This window comes from Triturus cristatus, chromosome 7, assembly GCF_964204655.1.
Source record: "Triturus cristatus chromosome 7, aTriCri1.1, whole genome shotgun sequence".
In the NCBI taxonomy this organism is placed as follows: Eukaryota; Metazoa; Chordata; class Amphibia; order Caudata; family Salamandridae; genus Triturus; species Triturus cristatus.
Window position 1 is genome coordinate 726442064 of NC_140590.1, and position 27914 is coordinate 726469977.

The following is a 27914-nucleotide window of genomic DNA, read 5'->3' on the forward strand; positions in this document are numbered from 1 at the left end:
GTGTGCCAAAACATATGAAAATATCTTTAAAAACATGAAGGCAAAATGGAAATAGATGGTATGACAATACCAAGACCAGGTCCATAAGGAAAGACCAAAAGGAATGACAAAGCAACCATAAACAAAAAGTATAGCAATACCAAGACAAAATAAAGGAGAAAGATCCAATGGTCCGTTGAATCACATAATTACGTGAAACAGTAATCACTGGTACATAAAACCATTAGTGAAAAGCGGTATAACAATTTCACTACAGATAGCTCAGAGAGTGAGGAGGATGGACAAGGCGTTAAAGAATCTGCGGCTAGACTGTGTCTCTACCAGATAATACGTTATCGAAGGTAAGTCATTTGTTCATCTGATAGAGACACCTAGCCGCAGATTCCTTAACTTGTAAATTAAATACCATAGCTATACCTACCCAGAGGAGGGCCTGCAAACTAATTCTACAAAAGTTCTTAGAAAGAACCAGCTAGTCCAAATCAACCATAGACCACACATATGTAGAAATTAGGTGAAAAAGAGGACGAACTCCTTATAAAAACTGTGGCGAGAACCAGAGGCAATGTAAATAAAAAAACAACCGTACAGGCATGGAAAACCATGCCTCAAGGACAGCTGATTAACACAGAGTCAGAAGAAAACCGTCAACAGTAGGACAGTTGGACATAACCCCAAAAGGGTAAATTGAGCCTACGGACTAGAAGGCCAAAGGCAATAACAAATACACTGTAAACTACAGGTCCCTACACCAGTAAGGAAGTCTTCTAAAGAACCTGTCCTAAGAAATCCAGAAAAGGGAGCTTCCAGGACAATAGCATTTAAGTCACAAAAGGTAAGTGAGTCCTTGAACTTGAATAGCTAGGGCCAAACGAATGCCCTGTAACCCGCATTCTCTACATCAGGAAAGAAATATCGGAAGGAAACCTAACATATTTAACTCTAGAAAGGAAGGCTTCTAGACCATTTCGATTAAAACCAAGATGAATAACTCATTCATTGCAAGGTTGGGACGGCCAATACAAGTATCAAGGTAGATGAACATCATAGTCCATCCTTGAAACAGGAACGTGCTTTAGCCAAATTGATCACCCGAAGGTTCACATAATGTATAGTGCCCGTAGAAACAGAAAGATGGCAATTAACAAATATGAATCAGTCATAAAAATTGAACAATTACATCCAGATCTATATCACAGCGTTCCAAAGATAAGAGAGATGTAAATCACATCTCACAATAATACATATATATATATTTTAAAGAATGGATATACTTTTTATTATTCATAGCAGAATCATAACGCAGCATGTGTAAACCCATATGCCACACCCGCATATATACTCTATAAACAAACATGGATAAAAGGAACTGAAAAACCAGCCCTCCAGAGTACCATACATTATAGTATCAAGAGAGATATTGCACCCTCAACTCAACACCTTGGGTAACTTAGCATCAAGATAATGTTGCCTGCCAAACTTATCCTAACAGGCTGGTATTACGTAATGAAAATCTACATGAAAATGACACCTTGCTATTAACAATCACTTATGACAACACTTGGGCTAGAAGGTCAAGATGAATAAAATAAGTCCCTGAACATTACAAAAAAAAGGAACCTAGTTGAAATAATTGTCCACAAGACATATGAGCCAATATTTAATCTGACCGTAGGGCAGACAAGGGCCCATATAGACGTATTTAGTTCTCTAAGAACAATGGAGCACCACATCATAATCTGCACTATTATCCCTGAAAATGCTGTGCGGTACAGAAATTAACAACTGCCCAGCAGAGAAAGGGAATTGTCCCCAAGGAGACAGAGAACATCCAACCTCCAGACATGAAATGTTTGACTATCATATATATGGAAAAATCCAGAGGGTCCTTAAAGCGAAGAAGGATCAAAAACAAACTTTCCCCTTTGAAAAAACAGAAATGTTTCTAACCATGTAAGGCATGGCCATAAACAACCGAAAGGTAAGTATTCAGACACTACATCTCAGATAATCTCAGAAGTAGATCTTACGGGACAACCCTGATCCGAAAGAGAACATAAGAATGAACATCACCTCAAAAATGGAGAAAACAAAGACTATAAGTATTCCGAAGAATACACATGAGACACCCTGAGCTTGCCAGACGTAAGTCCTCCAGCAAAAGGAGCACACTTACATAGAACTAATTCCTTGTGCACGTAAAGAACTCAACACATATCAAAACTGGCATGTTCCCTTCACCAGGAATAATAACCTCAAAATTATCCAATGCAAAAGCAATCTTTGCACCACCTGAAGTCTATGAAAAGTGCACTCCGCTAAAGTAGCGAAAAGGTCTGTGTTGGCCAAATCAGAGATCAAAATTATCCTGAAGTGGAAATTCAGAATATTCACAAAAAACTTCATATACAAGGTCTCACATTTGGCATAAGTAATATGACTCTCTAAGAAATACTGCAAGTCAACAGTAATGCATACCTAAAAACCAAACTGCTTCGAAAGAAGCATGTGAAAAGGTAAACTTCCTAACCAGAAGACATCACCTGCAAATGACCTCTTGAGCATGAGACCCATTATCAGAGGAAAAACGAAAAAAGAAAATGACTACACCTCATGTACCCCTATACCATTTAAGCTGTTACAGCCAGTATTGAAACAATAACTTCTGCACGCCGCAGAAACACCAACCAGGTGTAATCAAAAGAAGGACACGTCAATGCCCTCACAAGTTAGGCTCTTTGAGAAAATAAACATCCAGTTTCATTTATACAAACTAAATATGGGGTCAAAATGAAAAAACATATAACAGAGAAAGAGTAATTAAAACTTTGTATCTCTTCTCCTATCACAGAAGCGCCTCAAAGCTGAATCGGCCTGAGCCCCGAAAAGATGGGCACCTTCAAAGGGCAGATCGACTAAAGTTGCCTGCTTAGCCTCTGAATAACCTGAAGTTCTTAACCATGCACAACGCCAGAGCGGCACCGAAGATGCCATGGCCCGGCGTAATGAATCAGTAGAATTTCTGCCACATCTGATTATCAGCTTTGCTGCCTGTTGGTCATACCTTATCAAGTTTTCAGCATCAGAACAGAGGCTATCCGGAGGCAGTGGCAACATAGTCTGCAAAGAATCTCACAAAGAGTAGGAAAAAAGCCCAAGAACACTAGACGTGTTTGTGGACCTTAAAGAACGACTAGCAGAAGAAAAGATGTGCTTGTACATGCATCTTGACTCCTAGAATCTCTATGTTAAATTCAGTTTTAGGTGACGAATCCATGTCCTGTGAAGCTGTAGCAGCCTGAACTACCAGACTATGAGTGGAATACCTGAGGAGACAAACTGAGTCTCCAGAAGCAGACAGGTGCCTACGAGATATAGCACGGTCTATGGCCCAAGTTCCCGACAATATGTTGAACTGAGCCTCACTGTATGGAAGAACAGGTTCTTCCCCTGTTTGATCTTGATAAAGGACATCAGTCAGAGGGTTGATGAACTTCTCCACCGTAAGCAAAGGAGGAACTTGCCTCAGTAGCGAGACTAGGAGGGGAAAGTAGCCTATAGGCTAGGAAGACACCAACCCTTAGTGCAGATATCCAAACCTCCTCCATTTGAGGTGGAACAATCTCTGAAATGGCCCAGACTCCCTTGTATCACCCTCCACAAGGTGACTCTCGGAAGTCTCACCACGCACGAGAAGGAAGTGAAAATACCACATTCCCCTCACCAGTGGGAGGATCCATGGGAGATGGATTCTCAACCCGGCAAAGTCTGGGGTTGCCGGGACTTCAAACGCCTGTGCTTACCTTTGGATGTCTCTGGACAGCGATGTCCCCGAGATTGGCTTTGGCTCATGGAACAGCCCCGTGAGCGGACCTCCATTTTGGAATAAGAAGACCGAGGCTCTGAAGTCTCCATGGACGGCGACAGATACGCCGTTCCTTGAGTGCCTTCAGCTTCAGCTTATGGTAGAAGCAGCAATCCTCAGAGTCGTGCTATTCTCCTAAACACCACATACAAATGGAATGCAGGTCTGTAGCAGACATTTGCAGAGTACAAGACCTACAAGGCTTAAAGCCTGATGACATGAGGAAAAAGGCACACTTTTTTCAACAGACAAAAACTGTCAAAGTAGGCCAGCAAAAACAGCCTGAGGAACCACTTCTCTGGATCCGCGTTGCAGCGTGGAAAAGAAGAAACTGATGTCCACGCACCAGAGGGGATTTGTATGACTCCACTGACATCACAACCAGAGTCGACGCCTTCACAAAGTCCTAAGGCGCCATCCACCAGCGGGTAGAGGGACTACGGAAACGTTTCCAGATCCAGTCTGGTGCCTGGGGAGAATTCAAAAGTTAAGGAATCTGCGGCTAAATGTCTCTATCAGACAAGTCTGTTACTAGAACAAAACCTGTTTAGAACAAGAGAAAAGACCAGACATTTATACTAATGTAGATGAGCGATAACATACTCTAAAACTTTTAAATCCTGTGTACGGAACCACAGATAAGTAAATTCATAAGACATTAAAAAGGCATGGGAATAAAATTATCCACCTGTGGTAGAAGCCAACAAAAAATATGAATAGAAAACTATATGCATGCTAACTGGGATCCGAACCCATGCATGCTCACAGCATAAGCAGTGCAGAAAGTACCACAGTAAGAAAAGTCATAAAGACATTGAAAGCATGGGGATAACATTATCCATGACAGTAGGACAACTTTGTCAAATTACCCTATAAATATAAAACTATTTGCTCGCATATCCAAACTCGAACTACGTGTCCTGCAATTAAGCAATACCTCTTTACCGTACAGAGATCTAGCCGAGCCAGACCTGCTCTGCAAACACAGAGAAAGGTCCTTCACACGTGGGAAAGCATAACGAATGCTCTATTAAAAAGAGTTGAAGATAACAAAAGCAACTATTGGCATAGAACCAGTCCTATCCCTAGAAAAATCAACTTGAAATAATATGAATACCTTTAGGATATCCCCAATATATTTATATACTATCTTAGGAGTAAAATAAATAACCGCCTATGTATTAACAAGAGGAAAAGTATAAGATATAGATATAAAATAAAGCCGAGTAATCAGTCAGACAATACTGACTAAACAGTATGAAAACCATAGTGGGCATCATACCACATAAGAAATTAACAGCCATCCAAAATGACAGCGTAATGCAAATTTCCTGAGACACCACCATCAAGCAACAGTAGTATAAAGTTGAACAAGATAGTAAGTACAAAAAAGAAACCATGATTGCCTAGCAAAAACCAAAGTTAGTACGTGGCACTACTATATGAATAGAGACCCATCTACAGATGATCCTGAAAGGGTCTCCCATACTTAAATTAGAAAATTTAAAGGATCCTATAATAAAAAGAATTGAACTGATTTTGTAAATTCCATCTAGAGACAACATCCCACAAAGTGTGAGTCCAAACTAAAAACAATTAGAATCAGTTGAATAATGAAAAGAGTTGTCACCTAGAAGAGTATAGTAGTAAAAGTCTTCTACAGGCAACACCTATTCACCTTATGTACAAACATATATGAATGTCTTCATGAGAAGAAAAAGTAAACTATTAGAAGGAAATCTCCTTCTGAAAAGAAGAAAATCTTTAGTAATATTGCAAAACGTCATATAGAATCGACCTAGAGACTACGGGCCAGATGTACAACCCTTTTTTGCGACTGCAAACAGGAGATTAGCCTGTTTGCAACTGCAAAAAAGGTTCCAGGCATGTACAAATATTATTTTTGGACTCAGTGACTAGGAAAATAGCTTTTGCAACTCTCGCTATTAGGAAGGGGCGTCCCTTCCTAATATCGAGTCACCATGCCATGTACTAATGTTTTGCGACTGTATTTGCAGCCGCAAAAAACTTGCAGTTTACCACCTACTTCAAGTAGGTGCTAAACCACTCGCAAACGGGGAGGGGTCGCCAGGAGACCCCCTCCCCTTTGTGAATGGGTACGTAAATATTTTTTAAGAGCAGACAGTGGTCCCAGGGACCACTGCCTACCCTTAAAAAATGAAACTGAAAAGTTTCATTTTTCTTTTTTAAATGCATCCCATTTTCCTTTAAGGAAAACGGCCTGCATTTAAAAATTAAAAAAACTGCTTTATTTAAAAGCAGTCCCAGACATGGTGGTCTGCTGACCCCAGCAGGCCACCATCCCTTGTAGTGCTAGCCATTCCCAATAGGGTCGCAAATTGCGACAGCGTCATTAATATTCATGAGGCATTCAATTTGCGACCCCATTGGGAATCGCAAACAGTGTCTGAAACACTGTTGTACATTAAGTTTAGCGTGTCGCAATTTTGCGCAACTTGCGTCTTGCTAAACTTAATGGTCGTACATCTGGCCCTACGTCCTTTAGGAGACCTATAACAGCCTCACGTACATCCAGGGAAACGAAACAATAATGTTCAAATAACATTATAACCAACAAATGCCTACCCAAATGTGAACAATAGCCACCAAACTGTAATGGCTATAAAACAGAACCTTAAGAGCAAAACATATAGTGTCTTAAGGCTTGGTACCCACCTACTTGATCAAGGAAAAATAAAGAACTTTATTATCATCAAAAAGGAAAATCACCTATACTCATTGTACAGGAGTAAAGGCTCCACTCCGTCTCACCTTGGTGAAGAAACTCCACGGATCTGTGGATAATTCCACTGAGGGAAACTGGTAACTTAAGACCACAGCTGCTCTCCTCAATTCGTCCACATAAGAGGAACTCTTCTCTGTTGCCATACCAGCTGGAGAAAGTAAATCTGAAACTGGGGAGGACTCAAGTCCACCAGCCTCACCCAGTTCAGTCAGTCAATTTTCCTCCAAAAGAGGTTGGACAGGACTGCCCAAAGTCTCCCCTTCACCTTCAAAATGAAGTGGTTCCATAGGCAAAACATTCACATTAAGTCAAAGGGCAGATGGAGAGTTGCCTAAAGCAGACGGCGCCACCAACGCTGCATTTGACGCCTTCCGGCGCCGGTGTAGTGTCGTATCAACATTGGAAAGAGGTTCAGCATCGATCGGTGCTACTGACGTCAGTGGCTGACCCAACCCAAAGCTGAAGGTGGGAGCCCAAAAGGGCTGTACATCGGCGCCATCTCGAATCTGATAACGGATTCAAAGGGCCAAACTGTCACTGAGGGTGAACCCGCCGACGAAGATGCAGTCAGGGCACCGCTCCCCTCCTTAGGGCTTGAAGGCACACCAGCGGGGGGCCCAAAGCCTTTATGCAGGGATTTGTAATACTCCCGCATTTGGGCTAGAGTTGCCCTGGCTCCAGGGAATTTAGGGAGGCGTGGGGGAAGACTTCTGTAAACCCTCCGCAACCGAAGGCTGGGAGACGGCATCGAAGATGCACTTACATTTTGACCGTTTATCCTTCAAAGCCTCTCTCAATGGAGATGGCCCCTCACGTGAACGGCTCCTCGATCGGTCTCTGGACTTCAACGAGGATTGACGATGCCGCAGCACCTCTGATAGTCACACCATCAGAAGTTTCATATGACGCTCCCTCAAAGCCTTTGGCAGAAGACACCCACAAGAACCATACTCCTCGGAGTCATGGTGTTCTCCAAGGCACCACAAACAGATGGTATGAGGATCTGTAGACAACATCTGTTAGCTACAGATCCACAGGGCTTAAACCATGAAGACATCATAAAAAAGCATGCTGTTACCTAAACAAATGTCAAGACGGGCCAAAAAACAGCTCCTAAGAGCTCTGGATCCACATTGCAAGGGCGGAAAAGTAGGAACGGACGTCGGCGCGGGGGTTTTATGGACTCCGTCAACGTGACATCAGGCGATGACATCGATACGGAGTTGCGCAGCACCCTTTTCCAGATCCAGTCTCGCATTCGGGGGAGAATTCTAAAGTAAGGAAACTGCGGCCAGATGTCTCTATCAAATCCAGCACTCAAGGCATCAAGCGATACATCTATTAGTGCAGATAATGTAATTTCCCTCCTTTAAAGATAGTCTTTGCTTGGTCATGAAATTCTTATGGCAGTTTCTCTATAAATGTGGTGCTGTCATGATATAATTGCATCTTCATGGATGTTGTTGCTAACAAGCGAGTTCTTTTTTTTATGGTGTCCAATCATCCACCTTCAGAGCACATGAAGCAGCTGGATTTCAATAAAGTCTCTGTGCTGCTCTGATGTGACTGGTCTGTCTTGAAATGGTGCTAACTCTAAGGCTTTTATATGAGTATATCAAAGTAGAACCTTAAGATAGGTTCTTCATGCATCTTCCTTAAGGTGGTATAGGATGCAAGTAAATGTTATTGATCATCTAGTCTTGTCCTTTAACAAACGAAATGTCTTTCCCTAGTAGCTATTGGGAGATTTAATTTTAGTGATGCTCTGTCAATTAACATGCAGACACAATAGATGTCAGTGTGAGAGTTTATGGGCGCCACCTCTGTACTCATGTCTTCAACATAAACATATCTATCCCATTCTGGACATCGTCCTGCTTGTCATCTGGTTGGTGGCTTGAATCATCACCATTACTATTATGAGCCCTAACCTGTCCCACGACGCAAGAAAACATCCAACAGTTGGTTCCGTAGGCCTTCGCTAAAATGTTTGGAGAAGATGGCATTAAAGGATAAGTTATCAGCATCTCTTCTGGTTGAAGTGGCCAAGGAGGCAGGTCCAATGGAGAAGCTGAGGAGGCAGGTCCAATGGAGAAGTCGAGGAGGCAGGTCCACTGGAGAAGCCTGAGGAAACATGCCTGGATGGACTGGGGATACAAAGTTACAGAAATCCTCCATTAGATGTTTCATGGAAGTCAGCAATTTTATTTGCAGTTACATCATACATTCTTATGAAAACCTAGGACCCTATGTCTCTGATCCCTATAGGAGGGCTTTTTCTCGTCCACCTCCTGTTTTGGTCAATGAGGTACCTGAGTACGAGGTCCAAGATATCTGTGACTCTCGGTTTTTTAGGGGCTGTTTGCAGTTCCTTGTCCATTGGAAAGGCTATCCCCTCAGTGATAATACTTAGGAGGATGCAGATTCTGTCCACGCTCCTGCTCTTGTCTGCCGTTCTTTTATCAACTTTTTCCTAGAAAGCCCGGGGCTTCGGGAGGGGGACCTACTGTTACGCCGCGGGCCGACTTGCGACCCGCGGCGCTACCCGTTTCCTCTTCGCCGGCCGTGGTGCAGCCCACAGTGCCCCACGACTTTCTAATTATGTGTCTTTTCTTGAGTCATTTAAACGGATGTTTGAAAGACCTGGGCTGGAGACATCAGCAGAAGAAGCCTTGTGTGATATCCATCCAACAAGGAAGTCAGGACGTCTTGCAGTACATCACACGTTTCAGGCAATTGGCGGCAGAAACTACTTGGGTGGAACGAGCACTGGTTACCCTTTTTCGCAGAGGGCTGCGAGAAAAAATCAAAGATGAGTTAGTACATTCTCCTTGTGCTGAGACTATGACTGAGCTAATGGACTTAACATTAACAGCTGAACATCGTCTCAATGAACGTCATTTGGAGAGACGAAAGTCATGACTCCAGCAGCATACCGGAGTAACCCGACCTAACATTCGTAAAACAGAAACCCCCATGTCCGACATACAGCCTTCCACAGGAGAAGAGCCTATGCAGATAGGCTTAACTAAGGGACCCCTGCCTGAGGCCGAAAGTGAACACAGAAGAAAACAAGGACTGTGTCTGTATTGTGGCGCCTCAGGGCACATGATTCGCAATTGTCCCACTCGTCCTCCTAGGTAGTCGGAAAACACCAAATCCCGTCCTCTGTGAGAAGGGAGAGGATGGGATGGTCTGGAATCCCTTCGATCTGTACCTCAAACGAAACTTCCACCTCTCTCTTTCTTCTGCCTAAGCTTGTAAGGCTGCCAGATGGAGCAGAAGAGAAGATACTAGCATTGCTGGAAAGTGGTGCCAGCAGGATGTACTTGGATGAAGCATGGACTAAGGAGGGGCAAATTAGTTGTGTCCCTAAAGAGAACCCGGAACAAGTCCATACTGTGGACGTAACTCCTCTCATTTCCGGCCCAGTCAAAGACATGACACCATTATTACAAATTACATTTGGAAAACACCAAGAACACTTGTCTTTTGATCTGTTTGCCTCATCATGATCTTAGGTATACCTTGGCTAATCAGACATAACCCGTTTATCAACTGGGAGACCAGAACATTTCCCTGTCATCTCATTTCTGTCAACAATTCTTTTACCCCACTGAAGAATACTGGTCTCCTAAGGTAATGCCTGTGATAAGAAAGGAAGTCTGTACCTCCGTTAACTCTGTCCAAGGCGTACCAAGTCACTACCATACATACGCTGACATTTTTCAGAAGCCTATGAACGCGACGTTACCTCCTGATAGGGAGTTTGACTGTGGCATTCCATTGGAACCTGGAGCAACAGTACCCTTCGGAAGAGTATATTCTCTCACTGAACCCAAGAAAGAGACTCTCAGACAATACCTTGAGAAAAATTTCCAGAGTGGCCTTATTGTTCGATCCTCATCACCTGCCGGGGCGCCCCTCTTCTTCGTCCCCAAGAAGACTAAAGATCTCCGACCACGTATTGACTTCAGAGGCTTGAATAAAGTCACCATCAAAGACCGCTATCCGTTGCCCTTGACTAAGGATATACTGGAGTCGGTAAGAGGGGCTCAAATGTTCACCAAGTTGGATCTTAGGGGTGCCTATCATCTGCTTCGAATCAAAAAAGGGGATGAGTGGAAAACCACATTTCAAACCCCGTTAGGGCATTTCGAATACCGAGTTAAGCCTTTTTGATCTGACTAACACCCCTTCCATCTTTCAAAGATTTATGGACAACGTGTTCTCGGACCTCCTAAACCAGATAGTGGTTATCTACCTAGACGACATATTGATCTACTCAGAAGCTCCTGGGTTACATTGCACGCATGTAATGCAAGTCCTGCAAAGACTACGCCAAAATAGTCTCTTCTGTAAACCTGAAAAATGTGAATTTGACAAATACGAGGTAGAATATTTGGGTTACCGAATCAACAAGACAGGAATAGCCATGGATCCTCAAAAGATACAGGCTATTTTGGTTTGGCCATCACCTTCGACCATTAAAGAAACACAGTGTTTCCTAGGTCTGGAAAACTTTTACCGTCAATTCATTGACAACTTTGCTCACCACACCAGTTACATATCCCAAACGTTAAAAAAGGAATATCTCCGGCAAGGGTTCAAGTGGACCGAAGCCGCCAAACAGGCCTTCCAGTCCCTAAAAAAGGCCTTCACGCAAGCACCCATATTACGACACCCTGACACAACAAATAATTTTTTTGTGGAGACAGACGCGTCGGACAGAGCTGTTGGTGCTGTCCTCCTCCAACAACAAGACGACGACAGACTGGAAAATCCTGTCACATGTCCTGTCAGACTCTGAAAGGAACTACTCTATTCTAGAACGGGAACTACTTGCCATGAAGCTGGCCAGTTGTGAATGGAGGCAGTTGTTAATGGGAACTAAGGAACCCTTAGAAATCAGAACAGACCATAGAAACCTCCAATGTCTCTGTAAAATTCAATGCCAAAATAGCCGTCAAGCCCGGTGGGCTTGCTTTTTTAGCCAGTATGACTTTGTTGTCTCCTATATACCAGGACCTCAGAGCACTTTGGAAGACGCCTTGTCTCGTCGTTATCTAGAAAGACCTACGTCCCCACAACAGAACATAATCGAGCCGCAAAGGATTGTTGGCATGGTTCAATCCTTCCTAGACAAGGTTCATTCTGAATACAAATCCATCCCACACAAAAGGTGCAGCTATAGGCCCTCCAAATGTGTCACGATTCTCCCGTGGCAGGTCACGGTGGTTTCAAGGCTACCCTAGAACTGATACTTCGCTCTTTCTGGTGGCCGTCGATAAGAAAAGATACCGAAGTCTATGTGTCATCTTGTTCTGTCTGTGCCCAAGCCAAAACATTGCATACTAAACTCATGGGATTGCTTCACCCCCTACCTGTTCCACCGGCTCCATGGCATACCATATCCACCGACTTCATTTCCTCTCTGCCCTCATCTGCTGGTAACCGGGTTATAATGGTGACAATAGATTCTTTCACCAAGATGGCTCATTTCACTGCCCTTAAAAACCTACCTACTGCAAGAGAACTCGGAAGCATCTTCATACAGGAGATATACCACCTCCATGTCCTGCCATGGGTGATTGTATCTGATCGGGGTCCTCAGTATGTATCACACTTCTGGAAACATTTTTGTAAAGCTCTTCATCTTCATATTGAGGTAGCCTTGACCTCCGGGTTCCATCCCCAGACCAATGGAAAAACGGAACGCTTAAATCAAGGGCTAGAGCAATAACCCGCTGTTATTGCAATGCGACTCAGAGCCACTGGTCCTCCTACTACTCCTACAACAACTCGGTCCATAGTGCATCCAAGACTACCCCATTCTATTGTTTATATGGTTTCCATCCTCTGACCTTTCCTTCAGTTCTGCAAGCCAGCTCCTCTGTTCCAGCGGCAGCCTCCTTTATTCGCCACCTCCGAGCCATACGATCTAAAGTTCATGTCCATCTCCAAGAAGCTAAGGAGAAAATGAAGGACAATGCTGACGTCCATCGCCGCCAATCTCCATTATACCAAGTCAATGACAAAGTCTGGCTGTCCTCGAAATTTCTACCTCTTCAGTTATCACGTAGTAAATTTAAGCCACACTTTTATGGTCCATTCAAAGTTACTCAAGTGGTGATTCCTGTGTCCTTTCAACTTCAACTCCCATGTGGTTGGAGGATACATCCTGTTTTTCATGCTCTCAGTTGAAACCATATGTCTCTGATCCCTATAGGAGGGTTTTTTCTCTTCCACCTCCTATTTTGGTCAACAAGTTACCCGAGTACGAGGTCCAAGCTATCTGTGACTCTCGGTTTTTTAGGGGCTGTTTGCAGTTCCTTGTCCATTGGAACGGCTATCCCCTCAGTGATAATACCTAGAAGGATGCTGATTCTGTCCACGCTCCTGTTCATTTTCGGCGTTTTCCTGGCAAGCCCGGGGCTTTGGGAGGCAGGCTGACTCGTGACCCGCGGAGCAGCCCGCAGTGCCCTGCCCTCCTTTTCGGGGGCGCCTCGGTACAGCATCACAGCCCACTGGGGTCATTTCAACGGCGTCGCGGAAAGCACCCGCGATGCCTCTTGGTTTTCAGGCACGCCGCAAACTTGCACGGCAGCCCATCTGCTTCCTGAGGCACCTTGGGACATTACATTCACGTGGTGTGGGCGTCTGGTGATCCCCCTTCCTTGGGGGCCATTTATTGCACTTCATTTTTTTCCCTATCCAAGATGGTGACACCTCTCCTTCCTGTTTCGTCACTTCTTGTTCCTGTATGTCACTTCCTGTTCCTGTATGTCTTTCCTTCCTTGCGTTGCAACACTCCTTGTTTCTGCTGGTGTGTCCTCACTCCTGTTGGTTCCTGCTGGTGTGTCTTCGCTCCTGTTGGTGGGTTGTAGCTCCTCTTTTGGTGATTCCTTCCTTCCGTTGGTGCTTTATTCCCCTTGCGCCTTCTGTTCCAGCTTGTCTTCCAGTCTTCTCCTGGTTCCTTTTTGGGCTCCTGGTTTTCCAGTGTTTTCTGGCTCCTTGTCTTCTCCTTCTTTCCTGGAGTCTCATCATCAACATCAGAGGCTTTTTCCCTCTGGGGTTTTTCCTCTCGGGACTCCTTCTGGAGGGCACTGGCTGCTTAGGATTTCATTGACGGCAGCACCATGGCTACCGGAAGGGGTCGCCCCTATCTCGGCCAAACCAGGACGTACAAGAACCGAAGCCGGGAACCGTCCCAACGCCTCGAGACTGGTAAGAAAGACCCTAAACCCGACACCTTCTGCTTGAGAGGCAGCTTCAGACGGTATGGCATCATCCAAATAGAACGAAATCTGATTGTCACTTCCTTGACTGACATGATCACGGCATGATGAGGAGGAATAATTTAAGTGGCTCGCACATAATACTTTTCGGTGAGGCTAGCAAAAACAGAGGTACTGTCACCGAGATCAGAGTTTTAGGTAATGCAAAACTCAGGGTAGTTGTTACTTTCATTGATGATAGTAGTCGACGGAGTCTTTGCCTTAAGGTACAGATGTTTGTCAACAGCATGATTTTTGTCAACAGAGTATACTACAGCAACGGTGTGGCCTTCATCAACAGGGAGGCTTCTGTCGATAACGTGAGCTACCTCACTTGGATGTATGTCGATGGATGAACCTCTTCATCTTAGGATATTCATTGCTGTGGAGATTGCCTTTGTGCTAAAGTGGTCTTTGCTATTCATATAGACGTCAACAATGATCCTTCGGAAAATTACTTCTTGCTTTTAAACACAGGTGGAGAATATGCAATAGCAAACGTGTTTTTGAAACTCAGGGAGATTAACTCTCCCCAAAGTTAGGCTTAGTGGTGGATTTCTCTGATGAAGCACCAGCATAACCTGAAGTCCACAACTTCATGGCAACTGCAGAGCATATTTTAGTGGGGGTTGCATAAGATTCTGCTGAGAAGCCTGTAACCAGATCCTTGAAACTGCCTAGCTCTACCTTGCATTTTGTAGCTCTTGATGATAAAGGGTGCAGAGTGGTGGTCTTCACTGATACTCACCCTGGGTGTCTATTCTCAAGGACCAAAATAGGTCTCTGTCATTGAGAATCTTTGTGCTAAATGGCCCATTATTGAAGCAGTCTTTGGCAACATGTCCATACTAGTAGAGACATTGAATACATTTATTATGGGGATTTTCTAAGAAGACCTTCCTCACTCCACACACTATACATTGCTTGAGAGATATGTGTTATCCAAAGTCACAGGGCTCAGCTTCCCAGTACAAAAGGACCATCTGCAGCTGGAGATTGATAGACCGGACAGCCTTAGGGTGGTCGTCCCCAAACATTTTGTCTGTTTGCCTCACCTTTTTGCTGATTTCTTTTTGTTGGCCTTAGGGCTCTGGGCACTTTACCATTGCTAACCAGTGCTAAAGCGCAAGTGCTTTCCCCCTAAAATATGGTTTGATTGACTTTTCCAGAATTGGCATATTTAATTTACCTATAAGTCCCTAGTAGAGTGCACTGCACATGCTACTAGTGGACCTGCAACACTGATTGTGCCACCCACATAAGTAGCACACTTTAAACATGTCTCAGGTCTGTCACTGCAGAGCCTGTGTGTGCAGTTTTACTGCCATGTTGACTTGGCATTTAAAACCCCTTGCCAAGCCTTAAACTCCCCTTTTTTACATGTAAGTCACCTCTAAGGTAGGCCCTACGTAGTCTACAGGGCAGGGTGCAGTATACTTAAAATGAAGGACATGTACTTTTAAGTTTTACATGCCTTGGTAGTGAAAAACTTCCAAATTCATGTTTCACTACTGTGAGACCTACCCCACTCATAGGTTAATATTGGGAATTCCTTATTGCACTTATGAGCTGCACTTTCTGAATGAGTAGGAGTGCTCTGTCATGCTTCATAGCATTTGAATGGTAGTGATAAATCCTTTTTACTGGTAAAGATGAGTTTGTTGCAAACCTTTTAAAAATACAACTTTTAGAAAGATTGCATTTTTCTGCTCTCAAGCCTGTGTGCCTGCAGACTGTCTCCAATACATGTCTGGGGTGGGTGATAGCTGGACTTTGTGCATTCTCTCTAGATAGCCATACACAAAGGGAACTTAGGTGTGACTGATGGGCCGTCCACTTCCTGATGGGTCATCCAGGGCACCTGAATAGGCAGTATCTTGTCCCCACACAAAGAACTGCTAACCTCCTGTAGTGAGTCTGGAGATGAGCTGGGAGGGAGGACCTCTGTTCACTTCAAAGCCCCTCTTTGAAGTCACCCCGATTTCAACGGCTCAATTGTATATAAGTACTGGGTCTCTGACCCTAACACTTCAGTACACTACTGAACAGGAAGAAGGACCGCTTTGCTGTAGAAGGACTGCCACCCTGCTGGGCTGCTGATCTGGAAGAACTGCTTCTCTGATGTGCCACCCGGCTGCCTGTTATTATCTGCCCTGCTGAGGAAGGACTGGACCCACATCTTTGAACCCAGAGTGAGTCCAAGTTCATATTGGCTTGCCCCCTGTTCTAAAGTCTCGGAGACATCAAAGACTTCTTCTTCCACCTGCAACAGCAGCTTGACTTTGCTTGCTGCAAGTCCAGCCCTGCCGAGTGGTGACAATCCAGTCCTTGGCCATTCCAAGTGGCTATAAAGTACTGCAGCTGCCAGAATTCATGTATTGATGTTGTTGTGCCGCTCGGAACCGGTGCATCTCCCTCAATGATGACTGTGAGAGTTAAGGACATTGCTTCACAGTCAGCACAGCGCATCATCTACTTTTCTGATGCATCCCTGACTTTGCGCATCTCAGAACTGACACATCACCTTCAGTTGGAGCTCAACAACAGAGCATCATCCCTTTTGCTGCTCGCATCTCGGATCCCTCGGTGACGCAATAAGGTACTTTGTGGCAGGACAAGGTTGGTCGGTCCCAGTAATCGGACCCACGTACCATCGTGGACAGCATGAACATTTGAATTTACCCCGGTCAAGCACGACCAGATGTCCCCAGTTGCCGCTTTAAGCAATACAGTTTCATTTATTCTTTAAAAATGTATAACTCCAGTTATACTAATTGGATTTTTGTAGTTTTGGTCTTGTTTTGTTCATAAAAGTAGAAACCATTTTTTAAAAACTGGTGTGAAGTCTTTTTGTGGTGTCTTCACTATGTTACTGTTTACGGTAAGTACTGCACAAAACCTCTACACACTGCCAGAGGGAGAGCACAGGTTAATTTAATGTGTGTATCTGACTCACCCTGACTTGGATTGTGGTTCCTGCTTGAACAGGGTGCATACCTCTGCCAACCAGAAACCCAGTTTCCAATAGGGATATAGAAAGAAAATTCCCTGGGAAAGATCATCCAAAAAAGTTACATTTCTGAAGAAAAAGAGCTCATAGGATTCATTGTTTCCTGTAGACATGCTGGAGAAATTCTGACAGTTGGTGCCTCTGAGAAGAGCTGGACTGCTGAAACCCTCCATCACACTGGTTGGAGTTCAGATCACCCACTGGGGTAGATTGGCTACAAGTAGTCTATATTTTATTTCAATCTTATTAGCTACATTGGGTTACTGCTATGTTATCATTGACTACAGAAGGTTCCCAGTTTAACATTGGGAAAAAATGTAAACATGTGAATCTACAAAAGAGCCAATACTGCAAAATAGAATTCTCTAATTGAAGCTTTGCTTACTCAAAATGCATTCTTACCCTGAGGGCTCGCATGAAATCGCTCTCCATCAGTAGGTTATTCTGTTCCAGCTGCTCTTTGGCACTAATGTTTTTGTTCAGCAGCATGTTGAGCTTCACAAGGTCATTGGACAGGTTCTTCATGTGATGTTCTATGTCTTTCTGTTCAATCTTCTCCTGCTGGATCTCATCTGCAGGAAGCAAATTCAGGAAATGAAAAAAAGTGCAAAAATGATTATGAAAATAGTGAATGCAAGAATATCACATACAAACTCAAGGGGAGTAGAGAGACCTGAAATGTGTTTTTACCTAGGATCAATGAATTTATAAGTGCCATTACATGTAAAATTAGATTCACCTCAGCTCCTTCCCTGAAAGTTTTGGGGTGATCTATCAACTGGGGGCAAGTAAGAAGGGGTGGGTGGTCCCAAAATACAATTTTCCCATGCAATTTCCACAGAGGTCTACATTCCAAATGGCTAACCTGAATTACACAAAATTTGGCATAAAGTTAGATCTTGATCCAGACAGAGAATGCATTTTCGGATTTGGTGTAAATTAGTTCAGTTTGAGCTTAGTTTTTTCAGTGCATTTCTAGTTTTTCTTTCCCCCTAAAGTAATATTTTATTACCATACGAGCCAGATGGCCAATGGGGAAAGAGGCCCTCTTGACCGATCAGATTGCTCAATTATTTGAAATTGTGTTATTTCTGGACTCATGCGAGTGTCCTGTGAACCCACTGACCAGATATACTATTTGTACCTTGAAGATATCCTGCAGAATTCAATGTGTAATTATCCCTGAAGACATTTTGATCATCGGCCAGAATGATGGTGTCGCAGGTCTGGAAAGGAGCGCAAAAGCATTAAACTAAATACACTAAAAGGTCCCGGGGGTGAGGGGCGGGCTTGGGGTCAAGAACCTATTCCTTTATTATGCTGTGGCCAATGCGATTGCAGCATATAATACACTGATTTGATTCAAACAATTGGGAGAAGACGCTACTGTGTGGGACCCATCTAATGCCTGATAACACTACTGTGTGGGACCCATCTAATGCCAGATAGTGAGGCACATTCCTTCTACCTTCCCAGATCTGGTTAGACAGCCAGGTGTAAAACAGAGTGAGTGGTCAAGGAGATACTGAAAACATCCACAATATAAGCCAGTCATTTCGCTGTGGATAATGGAATGATTCAAAGACATTACCAAGATGGGGGTTCGACACACGGTAGAACACCTTTATCCGTATCAGCAAGTTCTTACATATGACCAAGTTCTAGACTCCTTTAAACAGGTGGGGGGGGGGGGCAATTTTGCCATCATGCATGATTAGCTAAGGTAACCAGAAAAATCTGGGCTAATTTTCCAGAAGAACCACCAAGAACGGAAGTAATGTCTACCAATCTTGTAATTAGCCTGAATAAATGAAAGAGGTGGCTGGCACGTGAGAAATGGGCAAGCGAATGCCCTGAACTCCAGTTCAGGAAGTACCTCAAAACCTGGCTTTTCGGGGAACCCAGCACTCAACTGAGGAGCCGCTCCCCTCCCCTTCCACCCCAGCGCCTTGAGACCTTCACGGGAGACTAGTTGTGCTTTACCAACCTAGAATGATTGAACTCGTAACCAGTGCAGACAGAAGAATACCTATCAACAGGTCAAATACAATTCCTCAAACGCTTGTCTCAAATTAATACAACTCCACTTTTTGCATAAAACTTACTTGCAACCCAGAAACGACATTAATGTATCTGGGCACACCTTCAGCTTGTTGGCGATGTGGCATTACAAGTGCAGCCTTCCTACATGGGAAGGTAGTGTGTCCATGGATGGTTGAGACCTTGGGGGGAATATTGTACTATATGCATACACACAAAAGATGACCATTATTACCCACAAAGTCTACCTAACAATGTATATTAGGGATTTCCCCCGCTAAAAATGCACATAATATGAAGATCAGGATGAAAATCTTGGGTATCATATTAGCTAAAGGTCATATTTGGTGGCTCTGAAAGAGGAAAGAAAATTGAACGCGCTATAGCGGATAAACATCAAAAACACGAGGAGAAACTAAAAATACACTTACGATTTAACAGACTGGACAGAGAAACCCACAAAATGTACATTCCCCTCCCCCAAATAGTAGGCAACGTTGGATCAATTACCGTAAAGTAATAGTTATCGACAGGAATTATATAGAGATGTGTAGAAAGGACACAACCAGAAAAATGCACAATACTGATTGTGTATAAGTGACCGCACCCGATTGATATACACCGAATGTACTGTCATTTAGAAACTATATTTCACCGTTTATAAATGGAATTGAGTGGATTAAAAATTTTAAAAAATCTCTGCCTGGAACTCACCAACGCCAGTCATTTGTCCTAATGTAAGCTGTATTTGCAAGATGCCCCCAACAAATCCCAAAACGTACTACAACGAGGTTTGATCACTAAAAAATATCTATTGCAACGCATTCATGCCCTACTGCAACAAGGCTCTCATTTGATTATGCCAACTCTGCAGGTTTATGCACTGTGTGCATTGAAATCTTCCGTAGTCCGAGTATCACCTGCTCCTTACAACGGTACAAAGAGTACGAGCTCCGGCGCAGTGCATTGTGCGCTCAGGAAATGTACATAATAAGAATACATCTTCAACCCGTCCCCTTGCCCACACTCCTTTCCGCTTCCTCTCTCCTGAACGCCCGTTAGCCCCTCCCACCCGGCAGTGCTCTTACTTTGTCCCCTCCCCCTTTCAAGGCATCTCCCCCAGAGGGGGCTTTGAACAAGCAGCTTGGTCTCCCAAAACCAAAAATCTGCAACAGAGATTCCAAGAAAGGGCTGGTCACCCGAGGTCATCTCAGCTACGTGAGCTGCTGCCCCCACCTCAGCCCCCTCCCCCAGCCCATTCATCGACAATCCAAACCAGTAGTGCACAGGGGTAGAATCAAAGGATAACTTTTTAAAAGCAAGTGTTTGAAGCGGTTCTCCATTCCATCCACTCTGGCTTGTCAGCGGTTTGAAACAGCCTAAAGGTGGCATAAGCACTAAACATTTGGTTACTATTACACGACTAAGACTCATTTGCCCGATTTCTGCATTTCCGGAGATACGAAGGACTAGAAAGTTTTGCGAGAAGCCACAATATAACATTAACATGGAATGCAGCGTCCCGTGAGTGGTGCGTGCGAGAGCGAGCAACAGGCCATATGTTTTGAATTATCGGGCCCGTGTCTGAGCACGATAATTCAAAACATATAGCGCCCATGCGGGTAACCGCAAGCAATAGGCCACGCTCGTGTGTGTGTGGCCTATTGCTTGCGGTTACCCGCATGTGGTGAGCTTTTGAAAGCCCCTTACAATAAGTCTTGCAGCGCATGCGCACTGCTAGGCGAGACCTAAAAACCAACCACCCTAAAAGATGTGGGGTTTTTTTTCTCAGAGTTTTATATAGCGCAAACTTGACCTCAATCCAATCGGGTATCAGGGCGCTTTACATAGCACCAGTTACGTGACATGAGGACACACATTCGTTTTTTGTTAGGCACAGGGAGATTAAGTGATTTGCCCAGAATCCCAGGATGTTCAGCGTCATTACCGAGACTCGAACCCAGTTCCCCAGGTCCGAGGTCGAGCGCCCTAGCCGTTAGGCCAACTCCTCTCCCAGAGTTATTAAATTATGAGTTCAGGTATACCAGATTCCAAATTTCCATCTTGCTCCTACGGGAAGATATGCAGGTAAACATGTTACACAGCATTCCCCATTCTGTCCTATGGGCAAGATAGCCTTTCAATAGCGAAAAATGAAATTGGCAGTATTTCGCTATCAGGACATGTTACCCACACTAGTACATGTCCTACCTTTCACATACACTGCACCCTGTCAAGGGTGGTACCTTGGGCCTACCATAGGGGCGTCCAATGTGTAAGAAAAGGAAAGGGTAAGGCCAGGCCAGTGGGTGCACGGGACAGGTCGACATGGCAGTTAACAAACTGCGCACAGGCACTACGGTGGCAGGATCAGTGCTGCAAGCCTACTAGTAGCATTTGAATTACCACCCCTGGCACACTCAGTGCACTTTACTAGGGACCTACTGGTAAAACAAATATGCCAATCATGGATAACCAATCACAATAACAATTTACATAGAGAGCATATGCACTTTAGCACTGATCAGCAGAGGTAAAATGCCAAGAGTTCTATAGCCAACAACCACAGGTCAGGAAAAACAAAGGAGGAAGAAGCAAAACATTTTAGGGATAACCCTGCAAGAAGGGCCATTGCCAACAAACATATATTATGATTCATTAAATACCGGCTAATGTCTTTTTGGTTTCAACTAAAAAAACATGGCTCAAATGCTAAATTACTCCTTTAATGTTGATTTGATTCACTCTATATCAATAGTTATTGAATCCACTGTTTGTGCTCCCATGTGCAATATTGACTACTCCCCTCACAAATGCTTTTTCTTAATAATTTCCACTTTTTCACAAAAATTGATTCTTTAAAATGCTTCCAAGCCAGAATTAACTATAGTGCAAAGAATTATAAAGTGCCAAGTGTTTATCTTTGTTGCTGGTATCTGTTTCGCTGATGTTCTGTTGCTTGCCAGCAGCTTCTGATAAAGTGCTTAAAGTGCAAAAAGTGCAAAATTTCATGAAAATTCAATAAAGTGCATGAAGTGCTAAATGTGCAAAATGTTTTGGGGATTCAGTTCAAGAGAATTCATTATTATCAATTTATGATAAAACCCATAATAAAAACTTTCTCACAATTCGGCGTTGTCATAAGATTGCTAAAAGGTTACCTATCTGTTAAAATGCACACATCTAGATAAAATACAAACCATCTAAAAGCAATTATAAAAATAATCACTAAAACATAGGTATCTTAGAACCTTAATTAGCATATCAACATCTATTAATAGTAACGATGAGACCTAATACTCAATTGTCTAGAATATCAGAGAATCTAAAGCTTGTTGTTACAGACATGTATGCAGATCCTCACTGGTATTCAGGCCCCCTGGGTGCTTTGTGTCCATCTCCAGTATGTACCTGGTTTCTAATCGTCTCAGTTTTGCCTCCCTATTTCCTCCTCTTTTCTGTACTGGCACTGCATCAATAATAAAATATTTAAGATTTTTCAAATCACTGATATGAAACTCTTTAAAATGTCTCGCCACCAGGTAACTTTGTTCATTGTTTGAAATAGCCCGAGTGTGCTGCAAAATACTCCTGTGTGCTGCTAGCTTGGTACTGCCTACATATTTGAGGCTGCAGCTGCATTCCAGCAGATAGACAATATAATCTGTTTTATATGTTAAATATTTGTCTATCTTGTATATTTTATTGCTGAATGTAGTTTGGTAAGTGGTTTTATTACTACCATACATACAGGCTTTGCAGCTTGAACATTTAAAAAAGCCCTTCCTTGATGTTAACCAGGCCCCAGATTGTGTGTCCTCCGGGCTGCTCTTAACAAGGGTATTGCCCATCTGTGATGACTTCCTGTATGTGATAGCTGGTATCTTAGGGAGGAGGTGACCTAGAACTGGATCATCTAATACAATTTGCCAGTTTTGCCTGATTATCCCTCTAACTTGTTTCTACTGCCGAGAATAGGATAAAATCAGTCTAGTCGGTTCATTTTTCCGATCACCAATAACATTTTTATTCTTATCACTTATTGCATTGCTATGAAGGAGGTCCTCTCTGGCTTGCTGCCTAGACTTAGCTATTGCGGCAGCTATATTTGTTGCTTTGTAACCTCTTGCTAAGAAACGTTCTTTACTCTCCTGTTGCTTTTGAGATAAATCTGCCTCATTGCTGCAAATCCGTCTTATCCGTAGCATCTCTCCATATGGGATACTCTGAATAAGATGCACAGGATGTGAGCTAGCCACATGCAATACAGTGTTTCCCGCTGTTGGTTTGAGGTTCAATGATGTGGTGATAGTGTTGTTTAAAATATGAACCTGTACATCAAAAAAGGTCACCTTTTCCGCAATGATAGTTGAGGTAAAATTTAAGTTAACATTATTTACATTGATCTGTGAAATAAACTCTATTGCACTTTGCTCAGTACCATACCAAATAATAAATTATTCATCAATGAACCTTAACCAGGTAACCACCTTTTTTTGGAATATGTGGCCAATTTGTTTCATGAGGACCAGCCCTCCCATCAGCCCATGAACAAGCATGCATAGCTAGGGGAGAAGCTGGCCCCCATTACCATGCCCTGTATTTGTTGGAACATCTGTTTTTTTTAAAATAAAAACAGGTTATTTTCAAGACGAAACAGTAGCATACTGATTAACATTCTATTGTGATGGGCGTATTTAAGTGGTTGACAACCCAAGAAATGTTCTACTGCCTTGATCCCATCCTGATTTCTTATGCTCGTATAGAGTGATGTCACATCAAGGGCTATTAGTAGGTACCCAGGGCTCCACTGAATGCCGTCTATTTTTCGCAGGAAGTCGCTTGTGTCCTGCACATAAGATCTCAAATGTTTCACGTGCCCCTGTAAAAAATAGTCAATGTACCTTGACATATTTTCCAGCGGGCCATCACAAGCTGCTATAATAGGTCTCCCTGGCGACTTAAGCATGAGTTTATGGACTTTTGGAATAAAATATATAACCGGAATGGTAGGATGCTCTTTCTTCAGATATTTATATTCCACCAAATTAAGTAAGCCCATACACTTCCATGCTAAAAGCTTTGGAAAAAAGTAATCCTGGGTACTTTTCAATTTCTGAAGGGAACTTTTTCTATAGCATTCTTGATTATTAAGTTGTAAGTAAGCCTCCTCCATATAGGAGCCGAGCGGCCACAACACAATGTTTTCTCCCTTGTCAGAATTTCTGACTACTACTTGTGTATCTTTTTGCAGCTTTCTAATCAGTTGATGATATTTTGTTTCTTGGTATGTGAGTTTTTTCTTTGTTTTGTTTAGACCAATGTTCAGTTTTTTAACCTGCACTATTACTTGCTCGTTGAACACATCCAGGGAGTCTCGAGGCATAATAGGGACAAATTTAGATTTAGTTTTGAACGGAGTATCAGGTTTAGAGCTGGTTTCATCGGGCAGCAGAGCACCTCCCTGCAATCCGATCTGCTGAACTCTACAGGTATCATTGATGGCTAATGCCTCATTGTCATTCTGTAAATCCTGGAGATCCCGAAGTAGACCATAATCAGCAACCGTTAAGTTGGATGTTTTAGGGGTACACATTTTTGATATGTTACTATCTGTATTTTTTGCTTGGGTTTGGAGCTGATGGTATTTCTTCAACTCAAATTTCTATATAAATTGGTAGACGTCTGTTCGAGTTTGCGTATAGCTGAAGTTGCTCTCTGAAATTTTATTTCAAATTTGAAATTTGTGGGACATCACAGCAAAACCTCCATAGATTTCCTGGATATTAGAATAAAACCGGTGGAAGGGAAACTAGAAACAACCATCTCCCGGAAGCCAACGGCTGGCAATACATGCAGGGAGCTCCCACCCTGAACCACTCATCAGAAGTATACCTTTTAGTGAGTTCTACAGGGCACGGAGAGCCTGCAGCAATTTAGAGGAATATCATAGAGTAGAACAAGAAAGGACCAGCCGTTTTATTCAGAGGGTCTATCCACCGACAATCATATGTGGAGCCGCAACGAAGGCCAGGAATTTGGAAAGACAGAAGGTACTGTCTGAACCATCCAGAACCCAACAAAGAAATAAACAACTGGGGTTTCTGGAAACTTATCGGTTTATAAGGACTTTTAATACAAAACATAAAGATGTGAGGTCCATTTTAAATAAAGATTGGCATCGTATTAAAGATGATCCAGTACTGGGCCCTAAGGTTAAGAAACATCCTGAAAAACACGTATAGAAAGTCCAAGTCCTTAAAAGATCACATTGTTAAGAGTGAATATCAAGAGGGGGGGGGGGGAGCCCCCACATGGCTTCAACAGAAAATGGGTTTTAGTAAGTGTTTTAAATGTAAAGCGCGTCAGCATGGAGTCAATCTTACACATTTTAAGACATCTTTTAATAAAACCATTGTAATCAAAGGTTTTTTAACATGTAGATCTAGTTTTGTGATCCATATGTTTAAATGTCCTTGCAGAAAAATCTATAAGGGGAGCACCACCTTAACAGCATATAAAAGAATTCTTCAACATCGGAGAGCAATTATCAAACAAGATAGGACATATCCGATTGCTAGGCATTTTGAAATACATCATCATCAAAGCAACCTTATATTCATGCAGTACAGTTGTATGGCTGAAATTCCCAGAAAGAAGAGAGGGGGAAATAGGGAGAAGGAATTCCGTAGACTGGAGACATAATATATACTGGAGTTCGATAGCAAGGAACCTCATGGGTTAAATGTGGACGAAGATTTATATACTTGCCTATACTAAGAGAAAGCTGTAGAGTTTGCACATTCAAGGACCATTTACTTTTGATGTTTGTATAGTAGAGGAAGAGAAATGAAGGACATTGGCCCTTTGGATTTAAGCACTTTAGATGTAGCACCTTATATTTATTAATATACATTACCATGCTTGGAGTACTTGATGTATACATATGAGTTGAGAGGAAAAAGAGAAAAAAATTAACTGCTCCTCATTGTTCAATAGTGTATCGTTAATTATATGATTTTTTAAATATACTGAAGCATTTGCACTTTAAATTAGTCTAGTACTGTAGAAGGGTAAATAGATAGCAGGGAAAAGGAACTCTCTTCTATATACTTAAGCACTAGCACTTTTTGGAATGATAGTACTGTATAATTATTAAAGCACTAGGACTTTCAATAGTGTATAAAGTGAAGGATGAAGTTGAGCACTAGCACTTTATCAGAGGAATCTTTGTCATAAATTGTGGAAAAATTATGTACATTAAGGTGGACAGTCGTATAATGTTGAAATTCTCATGTATAATCAAGAATTGAAGTAGGAAGCAAGTAATGAATTTTACTGCTTGATATATGAATTGAAACTTTGATTATGCACTAGCATGGTTGAAATTGTGAAAACGAACAACAAAATGTTGAAGGGTTACTTTTATTGTAACATGTTTAAAGATGGCGCCCGCAATAGTGATGTGACAAACTCTGTCGTGCCAAAGAAGGTTTGTCCTTTGTCAATGTTGACTATTTGCAAAAAGATATTTTAATGGGTAAAAATGGCGTTTTTGCATCGTGAACAAGGCAGCGTGACGCTGCCCAAACGCGTGGACGCCGACACGGATATGGATATATATATATATATATATATTATCTACTGGCAGTCGCCAGTAGATAGTTATAGTTAGGACCGTGTTTCCATAGGAAATCTCAAAATTCTATTTTGAATAACTTTGGCGCCGGAAGACGAATCTTCGCGAAAATTTCAAAACTAATGGGGCGCTCCGTTCAGCTCCTACCCTGAAAGTCTCGGGGTGATTCGTCAAGCGGGGTCCGAGAAAAATGGGGGGGTTCCAAAACGCGTTTTTCCCATGCATTTTTCCATAGGACCTTTAGTCGCAGCTACAGCCCGAACGGCTGAACAGAATTACGTTAAATTTGGCAGAGAGGTAGCCATAAGGTCAAGGAAGTGCCTTTTGCAGGTCTGGTGTAAATCTGTTCAGTATTTCCTGAGAAAATAGCATTTAAAAGCATATCAATATCTATACGCGCGCACCGTGCACGCACTGTGCGCGCACCCTGCCGTCCGCGAGCGCAATTCTGATTGGTTGTTAGATGTCGGTAAACATTCGAATCGGTCGAAACCAGGAAGTGTCGGCCGCCATTTTGTCTCTCGCAGTCTGAGGGGGTGAAAAGAAAAGGTGGAGAACGTGAAAAGGGGGCAGAGTGGACAGTTCCTGACCCCCTAGCCTTGGTCAGGGGGTCACAGAAGGACCCCCAAGGGAGAAAAAAACATTTTTTTTGTAAAAAATCGCGAGGTGCGCGCATCGCGCGCGCACGGCACGCACTGCGAACCGTGGGTGCTCGGTGCGCGAAGTGTACCATGCGCCCACAGAGCGCACATGGTGCGCGTAGCGCACGGTGAAAAACCTGGAAAAAAAAAATTAATAAATACATAACTTAGCATTTAAAAAACCTTGCAAATTCACTTAAAAAACCATAGGTTTCACACATGTTATAGTTAGCTGGACATTTCACTCGTAAAAAACCAATGAAATTCCCCCGTTATAGTTAGTGCAGGCAACTATAACTCACGCGACCGCAATCCTCTGCTGATGACGTCAGATATTACATCACTGATGACATATGTGTCTTTATGAAAAATAAATATTTGTAATATATGTATAGCTAAAGATTAATGGAAGAAGACATGGGTAAATAAGTGTCTAAATACAGTGATGTAATATCGGACGTCATCAGCAGAGGATTGCGGTCGCGTGAGTTATAGTTGCCTGCACTAACTATAACGGGGGAATTTCATTGGTTCTTTACGAGTGAAATGTCCAGCTAACTATAACATGTGTGAAACCTATGGTTTTTTAAGTGAATATATATATATATATATATATATATATATATATATATATATATATATATATATATATATATATATATATATATATATATA

General features: G+C 42.8%; 1 protein-coding gene across 1 annotated transcript in view; it reads right to left on the bottom strand.

The window, feature by feature from the left end:
* CCDC40 (coiled-coil domain 40 molecular ruler complex subunit) overlaps nt 1-27914 on the bottom strand; it is a 708731-nt gene that overhangs the window by 210966 nt on the left and 469851 nt on the right. Inside the window, exon 16 of the mRNA XM_085617438.1 lies at nt 17322-17491. Within this exon, the coding sequence (XP_085473564.1) occupies nt 17322-17491 (170 nt within the window). The remainder of the gene's footprint in view (nt 1-17321; nt 17492-27914) is intronic.